This window comes from Bufo bufo, chromosome 1, assembly GCF_905171765.1.
Source record: "Bufo bufo chromosome 1, aBufBuf1.1, whole genome shotgun sequence".
Lineage (NCBI taxonomy): Eukaryota > Metazoa > Chordata > Amphibia > Anura > Bufonidae > Bufo > Bufo bufo.
The window spans coordinates 714,354,831-714,373,894 of record NC_053389.1 but is presented as its reverse complement, the minus strand read 5'-3'; the positions used below and the strand labels follow the sequence as shown (position 1 = coordinate 714,373,894).

Sequence of the window (19,064 nt, the reverse complement as noted above, 5' to 3'; positions counted from 1 at the left end):
AACGTTCTCAGCCTTACAGACAGAATACAAATTACCACGAGAATCTCTTTAGATTTTTCCAACTCAGACACGCTTATGAATCCCAGTTTGGGGCTGGTCCTTTGAGGCTAGAATATAGTGCAGTAGAGAAAATTGCCAGACAGGCAAGTCATACTAAAATGGTGTCATCTTTTTACGCTTTCCTTCTATCCTCTCGGCCTTCGCCGATGGCAAGGGCTTTTTTTTAAGTGGAGGGCTGATATTCCTGCATTGGAAGATTATCATGAGAAAGAGCTGTCGGCCTCCTGGAGGGGGATGGTGATTTGTGCACGGGATCAGCTGATTCAAACCAAATGGCTACACAGTCTACTTTACCCCAGTAAGATTGGTACGCATGCATAAACTTGTTTCAGATACACGTACAAGATGTAATAATGGCAAGGGGACTCTTCGCACATGGTATGGGAGTGTCCGGTCGTTGCCAATTTCTGGTTGCAGGTGCATAAGTATCTTGATGCTCGTCTGGGGCTCCCAGCAGTTGTAACACCTGAAGTTAGTCTACTGGTTCTTGTCAATGATATTATTCCAACTAAATACACCAGAATCCTTTATAGGTTGCTGATGTTTTATGCGAGAAAGTCAATTCAGCTAAATTGCTACACGTGTGTGTGTGTGTATGTATGTATGTATGTATGTGTGTGTGTATATGTGTGTATGTGTGTGTGTGTGGTCAGGTTGTAATGGAATGATTCTGCTTTATGACAATAATTCTGCTTTATGACTGATGTGAATTGTATTAACCTTTACACTTGAAGATACAATATCTATATGTAATCCTATTATCATGCCTGTCGATTGAATGCGATGGTTGAGGTTACACCTTGTTAAGGGGACTGTTCCCCTATTGTTTATTTTTCTGTGAAAATGGAAAAATAAAGCCTTAAAAAAAAAAAAAAAAAAAACTGGTTATTTTTCATCAGTATGGTTAAAGGGCATCTGTCAGCAGATTTGTACCTATGAAACTGGCTGACCTGAAACATGTTTGGTTGGCAGACTAAAACATCTGGTACCTTTTTCATTTGTGCCCGCATTGCTGAGAAAAATTAAGTTTTAAAGTGGGTCTCTGGGGTTTTAATATTGATGACCTATCCCCAAGATAGGTCATCAATATCAGATCTGTGGGTGTCTGACACCCGACACCCCCGCCTATCAGCTGTATAAGGAGACTCTCTTCCTGCTGCTATGTCTACCCGCAAGTCCGTTTTGCAAAAAAAAAAAAAAAAAAAAAAGGAACATGTCCTATTCTTGTCCATTTTGCGGACAAGGATAGGCATTGTGTCCAATGGATCTGCAAAAAAAAAAACCCCGGTGCAATACTGACGTCACCTGTATTTTTTACGGTTTCGCGTTTTGCAGATTGCAAAATACATACGGTCATGTGCATGAGTCCTAAAACTTCATTTTTCTCAGCAATGCGGGCACATATGAACATGGGACCAACACAGATGCCTTCAGCTGCCGAGTGCTCATGTAACAGGTCAGCCAGTGTCATAGGTACAGATCTACTGACAGGTCCTTTAAAATTTCTCTGTAGGTTTCACTCCTGGTTTTCACTTACAAATACTGAAGGAAGATGCTGACTGTGTGAACATGTCCTGTTTTCAGGAGCATCGAGTACATCAACAGGAAATATGAAGATTTTATCCATGTTTTTAATTTCTTTAAAGGAACTACAAAACTTGAAGACATTTAAGTCCTTTAGTGTCACAAACATTTTGGCTAAAGACGTTTATTCAGGTGAATGTTATACAGAATTATTATAACATTATTTTAGCCAGTATCTGTGAAATTCTAAAATCAAAAGAGAAAAAAACAAAAAACAAAAAAAAAACATAACACAAATTCAGCAGACAGGCATTCCTCTATAACTTAAAAGCTTTTTATATCCACACCCTGCCACTACTGTGGGGTCTGCAGCATGACATAATACATTTCCAGCAGGAAATTAATTACAAAAATCAATCAAATATGATTGCACAAGGAACCAACAATCCCTTTACTATAGAAGATACTGTCTTATGGGAAATGGAGAATTTGTAGAAGGGTTTCATTAGACAGGCTACCTAGGGTTTGCAGATTTCAGCCAGATTTAGGACACTTAGAAACAGGCCACAAATGCAGCGGGTTATATTGCCTCCGTGGTCCATCAAACGTCTGTATAGAGAGCAGGAAGGCATGGTTATACAAACGTATCATGCAGTGACTCAGAGGAGGCACAGATGACAGGCACATGTAAAGCACCCCTGATATGAACCCATGCCAACGAGGTGAGGGAAGGGGTCAAGTTAGTAACCATATCCCTAGGAGATATAAAATATACCATTAGTGTAGAAGAGAACTAAAATCTTTAGTATTCTTGTAATGTTCCAGTTTAGGAGAGCCAGGACATAAAAAAAAAAGGACATAAAAACAAGTCTCTGAACTGACAAGAAATAACTAATGGAAAATGAATTTGGGAGATGCAAGAGACCCCTGTGTAACCCAAACAACCATGTTTCAGTAGAGTGCCCACCTGCATGACTGAACATTATTGTAAAATTAATTATGGCTAATCCCAGTAAATGAAGTGTTAACAAAAAGATTCTCGTCTTATAAAAGCCCTGGATAATATACACCGTTATCGTCTGACTTGTATAAAGACTGCTCTCTACAGTAGAAATCTGAAGTTCCTTAAAATGAGTTTCCTGGTTGTTCTCCCAAAGTTGAGTTTTTCGGGTAATAAAAGTTGTATTTAGCATTGTGAAAAGTGTTAGTTTTTCGCTAAAGAAGAATAAGCAATTTCAACACTGAAGGAGAACAGTAGAGAACTGGCACAGTCTAATTGTTTGCTGCATCAGCCTGTCGGGACCAGCCTTCCTCTTCCACTCCAGAGTCATACTCTTCCTCGGTCGCCTCTTTATTTTGTGTTCTATACAGAGAAAGAGAACAGATTAAAAAAGTTCTATGTAGATTTAAAGGGAACCAGTCACCAAGAAATGCCATGCAAACTGCAGGTAGCATGTTATAGAGCAGGAGGAATTGATGAGCAGAGATTTAAATGAATAAATCATTAGTTTTGCTGCATCTTTACCTAGAAAACTACATATGAATCTGCTCCAACTATAAAGCACTGCACTTCATTGAGACAGGTTCAAGTCTGAACCCCATTTTGAATTAAGAGGGAACAATGCACCATGTATTGTGCGAGAACAATGTAGGGAACAATGCGCCATGTGTAAGACAGCCTGTGAGGTTTTTCGTCTCCTTACCACCACCACCACTCTCACATTGGCTGCTGTGCTTTCTAAAGGTGTCCTCTAAGAATTAGGAAAAGTAGAAGCAGTATTTGGGGGAAAAAACAAAACTTTCAATCGCTGCACTTCTGGAGTCATGGAGGCAGAAACGCTCATTAGAAGAGCCAAGCTAGCCCTGCCCTAAAACCACCCAATCTGACTTGACTACCAATCCTTAAGATGGCACAATATCACAAGCCTGTCCAAAATCCCACATATAAACTGTTGTCGTCTAGTGACAGAGCATGTGCAGTAAAGTGCTTTCTTGGTTAGGTTGATATTGCAGATATGAAGGACTCCTTTTCTGACAAGCTGATGGCTTCAGATAACAGTCAAACAAGGGCAAGCAACATCAGTTTCAACTGTGCATATCCCAAAACTAGAAAACATCAGGGACATCAATCAAGCCAGTCTGAGTGACAAAGGCACGGCCAGCTAGGCTCCTCCATCTTCATGACTCCAGCAAGGTAATTAGTATACGGCCCAAAGGCATTAAAATGCTATTTTTTTTTATGTTGTAGCTGTACAATGATACATTTGAAAACCTACTTGGGGGCAGCCATATTGGACGCACACCCTTCCTTCTTATTTTGTCAGTATACACCATAAAGCAGTGTTCACCCAAATGCATTCTGGACAGATTATTCATGGGTATTACTGGTGTGTGCCACAGGCCTCCTGTGGGATTAACTGACTTGAATTCACAGCATCATAGGGATCTACAATGGCGTGAATACTGGTCAGTTAAACCCGAGGTCGGACTGTGACACTAGGAAGTAATACGGACAGATAATGTGTCTAGAATAGATTTGTGTGAATAGCTACATCGCAAAAGTGGGTCAATGCCATCATATACAGCTAACATACAATTGCATGCGTTTAATGGCAGGTAATATCTTCTTTCCGCTACATGTACATGGTGGTTTATCTTGGAGCTACAAAACCAAAAAGGTATTATAGTGATCTACAGTCTTTCCAAAGGACAAAGAAAATCTAGAACACCACATTGCCAAGGTGCCAGTCCTGTTCCAGAAAGCAGTTGGGGCCCTTTACTTACCGGATATAACTTGGCTCTTTTTTGCCTTCAACCACTTCCTGGTCCACCTCAACACAAACTATGTCAGAGTTTGGAACTTCAAACATGGGCTCAAGAAGGAGCTTCTCCTTATAGATGGAAAAAAGAGCAACGTCAATGCAAATCCATTTACATTTAGAGAAAATGCAAAAAACTAAATCTACAACCTGCGCCTACATTAAAACACCAGAGCTCGTGTTAGAGCTGTACTGCTAGCACTCCTCCACTACTTCCAGATTATTGCCGCCCTACTGGCAGCCTTCCATCACGCAACACAACAGTAAGCTGCTGCATGGCGTCATGTTCTACAAGCAGATGCCATAAGTTCAGAGATGGAAAATAATAAGGGTTTACCATGATTGAGCGAAGGCCTCTAGCACCCGTTTTTCGTTCAAGAGCCAGTCTAGCAATGGCCCGCAGAGCACCTTCAGTGACATTTAACTCGCACTAAAAAAAACAATACATGAATATTGCAATGAAAAAAAATAGAGATCAAGAAAAATAAATAAATAAAATAATTCAACACAATTAAAATCAAACCTTATCCATGCTGAACAGAGCCTGGTATTGCGGCACAACGGCATTACGTGGCTCGGTGAGGATGCGTACAAGAGTCTGCTCGTCAAGGCTGTGAAGAGGCACCACTACAGGTAGGCGACCCACAAACTCCGGGATCATGCCGAACTCAATGAGGTCCCTTGCTTCCACATGGCGCAGCAGACGGTCCTTCTCTTCAATGTCTTGTACTGCATTTGATTCAGGACTGGCATTTGCTAGATCTGCTGCTGCAGCTGCCCTGCGTCCTTTACCAGTATCCGAAGCAATGCCAAATCCCAAATACTGAAAACCAGAGAGAAAAACAAAAACACAAACATATAAAAAGGAAAGAAAGCATTAAGGTTTACCAGATATAGGTCTCTGCTTGGGAACACCCTTCTGTAGGCCAAAAAGGAAAAACACTATCAGCTTCGCTTGCTCTGGGAGACCTGGATAGTCCCCATTTGTGAGGCTGGCAGCACTTCCCCCAGCAAAAAGTGTAAAACCAATCCTTTAGATAGTTTTGGCGGAGATGCTTTTTTTAAAGAAAATATACTACTTATTACAAGGGAATCTGTCACCTTGAAAATGCAGTGCAACCTGCATTTTATAGAGCAGGAGGATCTGAACAGATTGATATATTTTTGTGAGAAAAGATTCAGTAAAACTTGTATTTCATCCATTGAAATTCCTGCACACCCTGAGCTCTGACGTCCAGGTGGCGGTCCTATCAGTGACTGACAGCTCTCTCTGTATACACAGTCATAGAGGGCAGGCGGTCAGTCACCGATAGGGCCGACTCCTTCACTTCAAAACCCAGAATGAGCAGGAATTTAAAATGTATAAATTACAAGTCTTACTGAATCTTTTCCCACAAACTATCCAATCTGCTCAGCTCCTCCTGCTCTATAACATGCTGCCTGCAGCTAACGTGACAGGTTCCCTTTAACACTAACTCCAAAGAGGGGAGTAGGACCATTGGCAGAAGGGACTTCCGTGAATGCCTCACCCACAATAACTTTAGAGATAAATTAAATACTCAAGGTCTTGCTGGAACAGGTCAACTAAATTCCAGTGTTTGACAGCGTCAGGCAGGAAAGAGCCTAAAAATATCCAATGTATGCATGACACCTAAATATCTTAAAAGGGGTTCTCTGGGAATTAAGAAAATGAAAATACTTAAAGGGTTTCTATCACTTGGTATGACATAATTAGCTGTCAGACACTAGCGATCTGCTAGTGTCTGCTCTGGCCAACCATCCTAATATAATCACTTGTGGGGCAGCGGTTTTGCTAAAAAACTAACTTTTATAAATATGCTAATGAGCCTCTAGGTGCTATGTGGGCGTCATTAGCACCTAGAGGCTCCGTCTACCTTCATACACAGCCGCCGCCCAGCGCGTCCCTCCAGCCCGCCCATGTCCTCCTCCGTGTGACGCAGCGGCCGAATTCTCGCGCATGCGCCGTGCGCGGCTGTATTCGGCGCATTTGAGATGTCTGAGCTCGGAGCGGTCAGACATTCAATGCGCATGCGCGGATGTATTCGGCGCATGCGCATTGAATGTCTGACCGCTCCGAGCTCAGACATCTCAAATGCGCCGAATACAGCCGCGCACGGCGCATGCGCGAGAATTCGGCCGCTGCGTCACACGGAGGAGGACATGGGCGGGCTGGAGGGACGCGCTGGGCGGCGGCTGTGTATGAAGGTAGACGGAGCCTCTAGGTGCTAATGACGCCCACATAGCACCTAGAGGCTCATTAGCATATTTATAAAAGTTAGTTTTTTAGCAAAACCGCTGCCCCACAAGTGATTATATTAGGATGGTTGGCCAGAGCAGACACTAGCAGATCACTAGTGTCTGACAGCTAATTATGTCATACGAAGTGATAGAAACCCTTTTTTTTTTTTTTTTTTTAAGTCAGATATTTCTTTATTAACATTTTCCAGTCTTATTTTATCACATTAACATGATATTTTGTAGACCACAGATGTATACATTATCTGTCATATATAGTATATAATATATACATTCTATTACACATATCTACATAGGACATGGCATAAATCCACATATAGCCTCTGGTATCAAAAGTATCTTCAATGTGAGTACAATTATCCATCCTAAACAAATAAACCCATACCTCCCCCCCGATAGAAACCCTTTAAATATTACTTCATTATAAATATATTTCCAAATACCTTACATTAGTTATAATGGATCGCTTTGTCTGGGGAGCAATCATTAGGAGAAATAAAATGGCTGCCGTCCAACTAGCCCACACAAAACCTGTCTAAATTACACAGGGGGACAAGTTAAAGAGCTGCGCCATCTTGTCGGGGATTATTATCCTGAATACAGTTTAATATGATCTTCAGATGAATCACTGTAGGAATGTAGTTCATTAGGAGACATGAAGTACAAAGAGGAGGTGGGGATGTGGATAACTAGCAGCAGCACTTGTATGCAGCCTCCATTACCACAGTCTATTCTGTCCGTCCTCTCTGCACTTCATGTCTCCCCATGAACTCCAATCCTACAGAGATTCAGCTGACTATCTTATCAGCTATATTCAGGATCACAATCCCCGACAAGCAGAGATGATCAGATGAGCAGCTCTTTACCTCAGTGTTGTAAAGTAACTTGTCCTGCTGTGCGATTATGACAGGTTTTGTGTGTACTAATAGGACAGCGGCCATTTTATTTCTCCTAATGATTGCTCCCCAGACAAAATGAACCATTATAGCTAATGAAATGTATTTGGGAATATATTTATACTAAAGTAATATTCAAGTATTTTAATTTTCTTTAACGAGGACACAAACACAAGAAAGTAATATGAGTGGTCAGAGGCAGAGTCCACTGAGAACAGAGTTGCATATCAGCAGTATATATCCATCTTGCTGCATGCAGTGAGATTCAAAAACAAGACACTTTAACCCCTTACCGACCACTCAACATAACTTTACGTCGGCAGTCGAGCTTTTAAAAATGGCGCTTGTTCATAGCCACTGGGTGCCTGCTGTTTAAAACATCAATCGCATACATTTAACCCCCCAGATGCTGTGATTAAATGTAAACACGCTATCTGAGAAGTTAATGACTCAGAGAGCGCGTTCCCGGCCCTCACCCCAGCAAGGAGCGGGGAAGTTGGATGCAGTGTGCGGCAGCCCCTGTACTTACGAGTGGCACAGCCCTGCCTATGATTGCTTGAGATTATATCATATACATATATACACACACACACCAAATTCAAACCCTTTCACCAAAATTAAAATACTTAAAAAATCATGGGCATCGCTGCATGCCAAAACGCCTGTACTATTAAAATATGAAAATATTTATCCCATACGGCAAACAGTGAAACGGACAAAAGTGTAAAATGGCCTAGTCAACGTTTTTAGTCCCACAAAAAGTTGAATGAAAAAAGTGATCAAAAAGTCACCATCCCCAAACGGTATCAATGAAAAGTACAGATTGTTCCGCAAAAAATGAGCCCTCACACAAAAAAATAAATAAAAATAAAAAGGTTATGGGGGTCAGAACATGGCAAATGCAAAGGAAATTAGTTTTTTCCCCCCAAAGTAAAAAAATATAAAAATCTGTATTAAAACCCCCAAAAAATAAAATAAAAAACTACCGTATATACATGTGGGGCACTGTAATAGTAACAATCCGGAGAATAAAAGTAACAGGTCAGTTTAACCGCATAGGAAGTGGTGTAAATCATAAAAGAGTGGCAGATTTTTTTTAAAATAATTCCACCCATTTGGAAATCGTCCCCCACCCCCGTTTCCCACCACACTGTATGCAACTGTAAATGGTGCCATTAGTACATCTTGTCAAGCAAAAATCAAGTCCTCATAGGGCTATGTGAATGAAAAAATAAAAACGTTACAGCTTTGGGAAGGATGGGAGTAAAAAATGAAAATGGAAAAAAAGGAAAAAAATAAATAAAAATCACCTGGTCTTGAAAAGGTTAAAGTGTACCTTCGGACTGATCAGCCATTGGGCATGGCAAGGTTTTTGTTATGTAAAAATATTAGACCAAGAAGAATTATTTCTGAATTTGTGCCACCTTTAATGTCACTTATTAAAAAATAAAGAACTAAAATAATGTGGTTGTGTACATATGCACACCCTTAAAGGGGTTGTCTCATCATAGACTATGGGGGCATATCGCTAAGATATGCTCCCATTGTCTTATAGGCGCAGGTCACACCGCTGGGACCCGCACCTATAAATCGAGAACGGAGCCACGCAAGGTGGTGGCTGGAGGACTCCGGTCCGGCCACCACCAAACCGGCTCCCCATAGAAGTGAATTGGAGCGCACTGCGCATGACCGGCCATCGCTCCTATTCATTTCTATGGGCTTGACGGAAATAGCCGAACCAGCGCTTGGCTATTTTCGCCAGCCCCACAGAAAATGAATGGAGGGCGGCTACGCATGCGCAGCGCGCCCTTCCTTACTTTTGGGGCTCCGTTCTCTATATAGGTGCGGGTCCCAGCGCACCTATAAGACAGTGGGGGCATATCCTAGCGATATGCCCCCATTATCGATCATGAGACAACCCCTTTAAACTAATACTTTGTTGAAGTACCCTAATTTTTTGGGGGTATGAGTCTATCAGCACAGCACATCTTGACTTGGCAATCTTTGCCCACTCTTCCTTGCAAAAGTGCTCTAAATCTGTCAGATTGCGAGGGCATCTCCTGGTCAACCCACAGATTTCTTATTGCATTCAGGTCAGGCTCTAGATGGGCCAATTCAAAACCATAATTGTCTTCTGGCAGAGTCACTCATTTTTTGAAGTGGAGGTCTGCTTTGGATTGTGGTCATGCAAAAAAAAAAAAAAAGTGAAAAATCCTCTTCATCTTTATATATATTTTTTTTTATAGCAGAAACCAGAAGGTTTTGTGCCAAAACTGACTAATTATAATTCCTTCACAGTGGCGTAGGGATCGCCATAGCAACCATAGCAGTGGCTATGGGGCCCACTGGGGGCCCGCCTTCTGTTGATTTTTTATTTACACACATACACAGGCAGCAAGGCCGGAGCTGCGGACCACCCGCCCACTACACTAGACTAGTGTAGTGGGCGGGGCACGGGCGGTCCGCGGCGGTGGATGGGGCCGGTCCTCTTCTCTCTGCTCGGTGCTCCTGCCTCCTCCTCAACTGGTCTCCACTCCAGTCTCCAGTCTGTGCCTGCTGCCTGCTGTGACTAGTGTGCTCTAAATAAATGTAAGTGAAAGAAAGTGAGAACTTATGATTTATGAGATACTTGATCTGAATTCTGAAGTTAAAAAGAGCTGCCTGCAGAATGGGGCCCCCCAAGAGAAGCAAGGGGCGCCCTCCTTATCATTGCAGGTCTGCAGGCAGCTCTTTTTAACTTCAGAATTCAGATCATCAGACTCTCACTAATTACAAATTTACAGCACACACACCCCTGTAGTGTCCACCATCAGACAGGGGAGGGAAGAAACCCCAGAACTAGAGTGTGCCCCCCCCAACTTGGGGGGGCACACTGACACTCTAGTTCTGGGGTTTCTTTTCTTCCCTCCCCTGTATGATGGTGGACACGACAGACCAGGGTGTGTGCTGTAATTAGTAAGTGAGAGTCTGATGATCTGAAGTTAAAAAGAGATGCCAGCAGTGATGAGGGCGCCCCCTCCTTCTTTTGGGGGGCACACTCTAGTTCTGGGGTTTCTCCCCCCCCCCCTTATATGACAGACTAAGGGTACTTTTACACTTGTGGCAGGATGGATCCGGCAGGCTGTTCAGCCTGTCGGATCCATCCTGCCGCTATTTCGCTGGACCGCTGCTCCGTCCCCATTGAGCGGTGGGAGAACTAGGATGGGTGTTTAGGTGGGAGCTCTGGAAGGGGTGGTGGGAGGCCCGATAGATATGTGGGGGGGGCCATAAATTTTTTTTGCTATGGGGCCCATGCATTTCTAGCGACGCCCCTGTTCCTTCACTAAAGCCCAAGCTGTAGAAAACAGCCCCAATTCATAATGCTGCCTCCCCTATGCTTCACTACGAGATTAGTGTTCTTTTGGTGATGCATAATGTTGGCTTTGCACCACGCACACATTTTGGAATTACAGCCAAAGAGTTCACAATTTTCCCACATGCTTTTGGCAGACTTTAAAGAGTCCGATCCTGACATTGTGAACTAAGTATCATAACATATACAGCGGTGCCCAGGGATCTCACTGCACTTACTATTATCCCTGGGCGCCGCTCCGTTCTCCCGTTATGTCCTCCGGTATGTTCGGGGACTTGGTTATAGTAGGAGGAGCCTGCCCTTGTTCTGCGGGCTTCTCCTAGGCTGTAGTGCTGACCAATCGCAGCGCAGAGCTCACAGCCTGGGAGTTTTTTTTCTCCCAGGCTGTGAGCTCTGCGCTGCGATTTAAAGGTCCTCTTTAAGGGATTCTGTCATCAGATTTAACCCCTCTAACCTAAACATATGCTCATGTCCAGACTAATAAGAAGAATCCTAAGCTGGCCTTATTAAACCTCACTGTGGCTCTATTTGCCCAAAAAACTGGTTTTTATAACCTGTCAATCACTTACTTAAGGTGCCCAAGGGGAGGAACAGTTAATACAGGGTGCCCGGCCGCACCCCTCACTGTCCGGTGCCCAGCACCGCCTTCCCTGTCTTCAGCGCCGCTTTCTACAGCTCAGCACCGCCTCCGCAATCCTCCCCGTATCTCCGCCAGATCCCACGCCTGCGCATTAGGCTCAGCCTGATGCGCCTGTGCGGACTCCTGGCAGCGGCTTCGTTGAGCCAAGTGCGCATGCGCCGGCCTTCGCTCGCTGTAGAAGGCGGCGCTGAGCACCGGACGGCGAGGGGTGCCGCCGGGCACCCTGTACTAACGGACATCCCCTTGGGCACCTTAAGTAAGTGATTGACAGGTTATGAAAACCTGTTTTTTGGGCAAATAGAGCCACAGTGAGGGGTTAAATCTGATGACAGAATCCCTTTAATGTAGGTCTTGAGAAAACATAGAAGGCCTTGGATGTTTTTCTTTGTAAGAAAAGGTTTTCGTCTTACCAACCTACCCCACATCCCAAACATATGAAGAATATGGGAGATTGTTGTCAGAGTACACAACCAGTACTCGCAAGAAATTTCTGTAGCTCCTTTAATGTTGCTGTAGGCCTCTTGACAGCCTCCCAGGGCCAATTTTCTTCTCATCTTTTTATCAATTTTTGAGGGACGTTCAGTTTTTAGTAATTTTATCCACTTCGAGATGTCGTCACTGTGTTCCATGGTATATCTAAAGCCTTTGAAATTTTTTGTACCCTTCTCCTGACTGATACCTTTAAACAATGAGATCCCTTTGACGCATTGTAAGCCGTTTACGGAGCATGGCTTTTGCTGAAAAATGCAACTAAAATAAAGGTCAGGAAAATCCTACCAAAACACTTGTACTTTCTATGGGGTTAATCAGAATGACTTTACATGATGGCAGCTGTATACAGACTATTATTTAAAATGAGTTTAAAATGTGATCACAACCACTTCCCCAATTAAAACGGGGTGTTCACACATGCAACCACAATATTTTAAATTTTATTATTTTTCTTCTGCCCCCACTAGAGGATTTCAGTTTGTCTTTCAATGGAATTGTACATACTATGGGTCACATTAAAGGCAGAAATAAAATCTGAAAAAATTTGTCTTGGTCTGATTTTTTTACATGGCATTTTAACAATGGTGTATAGACTTTTTATATCCACTGCACCTGGGGGATACAAGTTGCCAGGGCAATGGTACGACAGCCAGCGAGTGACATGTATGGGTCTTACTACCTTAGCGGGATACTCTCTGGGCATTGTATGGTGGCCCCAGTAACAGTACCTCCCAGTGTGCAGTTGTGTCTCTCCATACCCAATGTCAAATTGGGTAGGAAAGTATGAATAAATAAATAAATAGGTCAGTCGCATCCATGTATATTCACAGGAGGCTCTGCATTTTAACCAACCTTTTCATTCTTTCTCCGACTGATGATCCTGTCCAGGCCATTGAAAGCTCCAGACGATACAAAGAGGATATTTGTGGTGTCAACTTGAACGGTTTCACCACGCAGCTTCCTTGAGTTTTTCTCTGGGACATTAACTACAGTGCCTTCAAGAAGCTTCAGCAAACCCTACAAAGAAGAAGGTTCAGCAGTTGTATATTATATGCAAACCAGTAGACATGATCATATACAGCATGCAGATAGAGGGGAAGAAATACATGCAGTATGGTACTAGGTTAGCCATTCCACAAATGTGCCAAGGCCCTGTTCACAGAGGATTGTACTTTTTTTTTCCCCCTGAAAACCTATGAGACAGTACTATGCAAAAGTTTTAGGCAGGTGTGGTAAAAATGCTTTCAGAAAGAAAAGTGTTAATAGTTTATTTTATCATTTAGCAAAGTGCAAACAAGAGAATCGAAAGCAAGTCAATATTTAGCGTGACAACCCTTTGCCTTCAAAACAGCATCAGTTCTTAAAAAACGGAAAGTATCTAGGAACTCGGCAGGAAGGTTGTTCCAAACATCTTGGAGAACTAACCACAGATCCTGTGTGGATGTACGCTTGCTCAGATCGTCCTGTCTCTTCAGGTCATTCCAGACAGACTGGATGATGTTGAGAACAGGGATCTGTAGGGTGGCCATGTCATCATTTCCAGAACTCCTTGTTCTTCTTTAAGCTGAAGATAGTTTTTAATGATGACACTTATTCCATTTCAGGTTTTTCCAATGATCTCAGAGGGTATTTAGATCAGACAGGCAGTGGAGCCATCTATCCCTGATGGAGGAGGAGGATATACCTCCAAAACATGTTGGAAGGAGCACACCACTGCTATCTATCCCTTGAGTGACGTCACTTCTGGTGAACCCGTTTGATCCTTCAATTCTCCAGCATGCGAGTTGAGCCGCCGGCTGGGGCTCCTCCGCTTATCTCCTGACTCATCTCTGGAGTGGAGCCGTTTATTACTCACATCATCCTTGCTGGAAGCATTCATCACAATATGGATTTACAGTTAACCAGGACTTATCCCTCAATGTGAAGAGACAGGCACTGTCCTTTAATCTGAATTAATCTCCAGTTTGATAAGCAGTACACAGTTTTAAATTAAGCCAAGTGTGGAAGTACATGTAATCATTACTAGTTTCTAATGACATTGGCTGTGTGTTTGTGGTCATTGTCCTGCTGCAGAACAAATTCTGAGCCAATAAGATGCCTCACTGATGGGACTGAATGACTGACAAGTATCATCTTGGCAAGTGGCATTTATCATGTAGAGAAAGTTAATACAAGCAACTTACTAATATATTGCGATTCTCCATATTGCTTCCTTCGCTGGCTGGATTCATTTTTCCATCATGTTATACACTGCCTGTTTCCATGGTTACAGACCACCCGGCAATCCATCAGTAGCGGCCGTGCTTGCACATTATAGGAAAAATTGTCAGCCCCTCCGGTGGCCAGGACCATGGGAGCGCATATAGGCTGGTGTTTTTTTCCTATATTGTGCAAGCATGGCCACTGCTGATTGATTGCAGGGTGGTCTGTAACCATGGAAACGAGCGGTGTATAATGTGATGGAAAAACGAATCCATTAGTAAGTGCCTTGTAGTAACTTTCTCTACATGATAAATGCCACTTACTGAAGTGAGACGACCCTTTTAAGGACACCATTAATCCTGACCAAATTCCCAACTGCATTTGCTGAAATGCAACCCCAGCCTTGCAAGGAATCTCCACCTGATGGCGCTCATTATTGTAACGCCCTTCAGCAAACAAACTGCCTTCTGTTTACAGCCAAATTTTTCACATTTTGACTCATCAGTCCAGATCACCTGCTGTCATTTTTCTGCCCCTCAGTTCCTATGTTTTTGTGCACAGTTGAGTTGCTGGGCCTTCTTTTCATGTCGCAGGTATGGATTTTTGGCTGCAATTCTTCCATGAAGACCACTTTTGGCCAGGCTTCTCTGAACTGTAGATGGTTGTACCTGGTTCCCACTGGTTTCTTCCGGTTGCAAGCTGATGGTACTACTGGACATCTTCCGATTTCTAAGGTAAGCATGATGTGTCTTTCATCTGCTGCACTAAGTCTCCATAGCCAACCACTGCCTCTACGGTTCTCAATGTGGTCACCATTAATCGTGCCTCAATGCTGACAAATACAGGCAGATAAGTGTCCATCCTGCAATATCATCAGGGAGGTGTGGGTAGTTCAAGATTTTTGGAACAACCTCTCTGCTGGGTTCCTTCAAGAACTGTGTGTAAGTGTACCTAGAATGTATGCTGTTCTTAAAGGGTTTCTACCACTTTGTTTTTACATAATTAGCTGTCAGACACTAGCGATCCGCTAGTGTCTGCTCTACCAAACCATCCTAATAGAATTGCTTTTGGGGCAGCAGTTTCGCTAAAAAAAGAACTTTTATTAATATGCTAATGAGCCTCTAGGTGCTATGGGGGCGTCATTAGCACCTAGAGGCTCGGTCTACCTTCACAAACTGCCGCCGACCAGCGGGTCCCTCCAGCCCGCCCATCTCCTCCGGAATGCGATCCTCCCTGTGAGCCAGCGGATGAATTTCGCGCATGCGCCGTGCGCGTATGTATTCGGCGCATGCGCAGTGAATGTCTGACCGCTTTCTGCACAGACATCTCCACTGCGCCTGTTCCTCGGAGCACTATGACGTCATCGGCACAGGCGCAGTGGAGATGTCTGAGCAGGGAAGCGGTTCACTGCGCATGCGCCGAATACAGACGCGCACGGGGAGGATCGCATTCCGGAGGAGATGGGTGGGCTGGAGGGACGCGCTGGGCGGCGGCAGTTTGTGAAGGTAGACGGAGCCTCTAGGTGCTAATGACGCCCCCATAGCACCTAGAGGCTCATTAGCATATCAATAAAAGTTCTAGTTTTAGCGAAACGGCTGCCCCAAAAGCAATTCTATTAGGATGGTTTGGTAGAGCAGACACTAGCGGATCGCTAGTGTCTGACAGCTAATTATGTAAAAACGAAGTGGTAGAAACCCTTTAAAGGCAAAGGGCAGTCACATCAAATACAGATTTAGAATTTCTTCTCAGTTCATTAACACTTTGAATTGAAGAGAAACAATCAATCATTCACTTCAGATTATGCCAATAAAATAAAAAAAATAAGCTATTAAACACTTCTATTTCTTTGCACTCATTTTTCCACACACTATTTCTAAAGCTACGGGTAGCACATAATCAGTCAGTCATATATTAACCCCTTCACAAATTAAATCCTAGGCCGATTTTTGCAAATCTGTGTCACTTTGTGTAGTAATAATTTTGGAACGCTTTTACTTATCCAAGCCATTCTGAGACTGTTTTCTCGTGACACATTGTACTTCATGACAGTGGTAAATTTCAGTTGATATATTTCACTTTTTTATTAAAAAGCCCAAAAATGACAGAAATTTGGGGAAAATTCACTATTTTCTAAATATGAATTTCTCTGCTTTTATGGCAGGTAGTGATACGTCACAAAATAGTTATTACTTTACATTTTTCCTTTGTCTACTTTAGGTTGGCTTCATTTTGTAAATGTCATTTCATTTATTTAGGACGTTAGAAGGTTTACAATTTTAGATGCAATTTTTCTAAATTTCAACAAAATTTCCAAAACCATTTTTTAAGCACCAATTCCATTATAAAGTGATTGTTAGGGGCTTATGTAATGGAAACCAGCCATAAACGACCTCATTTTAGAAACTACACCCCTCAAATTATTCAAAACTGATGTTACAAACTTTGTTAACCCTTGAGGTGTTCCACAAGAATTAATGGGAAATTGAGGTAAAATTTCGAAATTTCATTTTTTGCTGTAACATAGCAAGGGTTAAAAGAAAAATAATTATTTACTACCCTGATTCTTCAGTTTACAAACCCCCCCTCAAAATGTGCTCAAAAACAGTCGTATGAGCGCATGGCAGGGTTCAAAAGGGAAGTAGCGCCATTGGGCTTTCGGAGGACAGATTTTGCAGGATTGGCTTTTGGGAGCAATGTCGCATATGAAGACACCCTGAGCTACAGTGGAAACCCCCGAAAAAATGACCCCATTGCGGGAAACTAGACCCCTCAAAGAGCATTTCAAGGTGTGTAGTGACCACTTTGACCTATCAAGCGTTTCACAGAATTAGGAAACATTTGGCTGTGAAAATGAGAAATTACAATTTATTCCAGAAAAAGTTGGTTTACACCCACATTTTTCACTTTCACAAGGGGTAACAGGACACAATGCACCTCACATTTTGTCACCCATTTCCCCCTGAATACCCCCCACATGTGCTTGTAGCCTGCTGTATGGACGCACAGCAGGGCTCTAGAGGCAAAGCAAAAAATATGTTTTTTGCAGGCTTAAATAAACAGACATGGATTTTAGGGGTCATGTCGCATGTTAATTCCTGAGGTCCCCAGAAATTAAAAACCCCAAGAAGTGACCCCATTTTCGAAACAGCACCCCCATATGAACATTTTAAGAGGTGGAAAGGGTGATTTTGACCCAACAGGTGTTTAACAGAAATGAATATGTACTGGTTGGTGAAAAGTGGATATGTAAGCTACGCGGACTAAGGGCTCATGCACACAACCGTATGTATTTTGCAGCCCGCAAAAAATACGGATGTGCATTCAGTGTTTTGCGGAACGGAACAGCTTGCCTTTCATAGAACAGTACTATCTTTGTCCGTAATCCGGACAATAATAGGACATGTTCTATTTTTTTGCGGAACGGAAATATGGACATACGGAAACGGAATGCACACAGTAACTTCAGGTTTTTTTTTTTTTGCAGCCTGTTGAAGTGAATGGTTCCGCTTACGGTCCGCAAAAAAAAACACAAAACAGAATGGACACGGAAAGAAAATATGTTCGTGTGCATTAGCCCTAAATCAGAGATACAAGGTGATAAAACTACAGGGTACATCAAGGATAGGGCCGCAGTAAACAATTGCTAAAACAATCGAGTATTCTATCAATTAATAGAGTACTTTAATAAGAAAAACCTTAAAATAACGTTTGCTTTAGAAAAACTATTTTTTTTAATTTATTACAGTGGTATAGCAAATAATTGCACACATAAGGCTTCTTTCACAGCTGCAATATACATTGTCAGAAGGCCATTCAGAATGTACCATATCTGGTATAGCTGGAGCGATTGACTAATGGGGTCCGGCCTTGTTACAGCATTCAAGCTGGGTTTTGGCCCGACAAAAAACAAACCCTTTGGATGATACCCAGCATGTATGCCGGAACATGGCCACATGGCCTTGGACCACATTATAGTCAATGAGAGCATATAGCTGGTTGTATCCGGCTATACCCAATACGGTATACTCCAGCAGGCTGTTCTTTTGCCAGAATGTGAGCTCAAATCAGTCCTCCCATGTCGCAAGCCCGCAATCAGACCCCCATGCCAATGCCACCATCAGCCTCTCCCTTGCTGCAATCAGAGCCAGACCCCCATGCCATCCATTGCCATGTCCCCCACTCCTCCAGTGCCTCCATGCCATCCACTGCCAGCCCAATTGCCATGTTTCCCACTCCCCCAGTCCCATCAGATCAGGCCCCGCCTCCATGCAATGTCCCCCACTCCCCCAGTGCCATCCACTGCCATGTCCCCCTTTCCCAGTGCCTCAATGCCATCCACCATGTCCCCCACTCTCCCAGTGCCATCAGATCAGCCCCTCCATGCCATGTCCCACACTCCCCTAGTGCCATCAGCCACTCACGCTGATCCATTGCCAGACCAATTGCTATGTTTCCCACTCTCCCAGTGCCCTCAGATCAGACCCTGCCTCCATGCCATGTCCCCCACTGCCATCCATTGCGATGTCCCCCATTCCCACCTACCCAACCATGCCATCCATTGTGTCCCCAACCCCCAGTGCCTCCATGCCATCCATTGCCATGTCCTCCTCCAGCCAGTGCTTCCATGCCATGCACCATGTCCCCCACTGCCATCAGATGAGCCCCTCCATGTCATGTGTCCCAGACTCCCACCCAGCGCCATCAGCACTTCTATGCCATCCATGTCCCGTGCCGTCCCCAACTCCCCCAGTGCCATGAGTCCCTCCATGCCTTTGCCAGCCCTGCCCATGATCATCCATGTC

At 43.5% G+C, this 19,064-nt stretch overlaps 1 protein-coding gene across 2 annotated transcripts in view; it reads right to left on the bottom strand.

Moving 5' to 3' along the window:
- Window positions 1–2,416: 2,416 nt before the first annotated feature.
- CLPX (caseinolytic mitochondrial matrix peptidase chaperone subunit X) overlaps window positions 2,417–19,064 on the bottom strand; it is a 57,442-nt gene continuing 40,794 nt past the window's right edge. For both annotated transcript variants that reach the window (XM_040414268.1, XM_040414269.1), the window contains 5 exons: window positions 12,913–13,077; window positions 4,927–5,226; window positions 4,741–4,833; window positions 4,369–4,475; window positions 2,417–2,947 (listed from right to left, as the gene is read on the bottom strand). In XM_040414268.1, coding sequence (XP_040270202.1) covers window positions 2,857–2,947; window positions 4,369–4,475; window positions 4,741–4,833; window positions 4,927–5,226; window positions 12,913–13,077 — 756 coding nt within the window. In that variant the 3' untranslated portion in view covers window positions 2,417–2,856. The remainder of the gene's footprint in view (window positions 2,948–4,368; window positions 4,476–4,740; window positions 4,834–4,926; window positions 5,227–12,912; window positions 13,078–19,064) is intronic.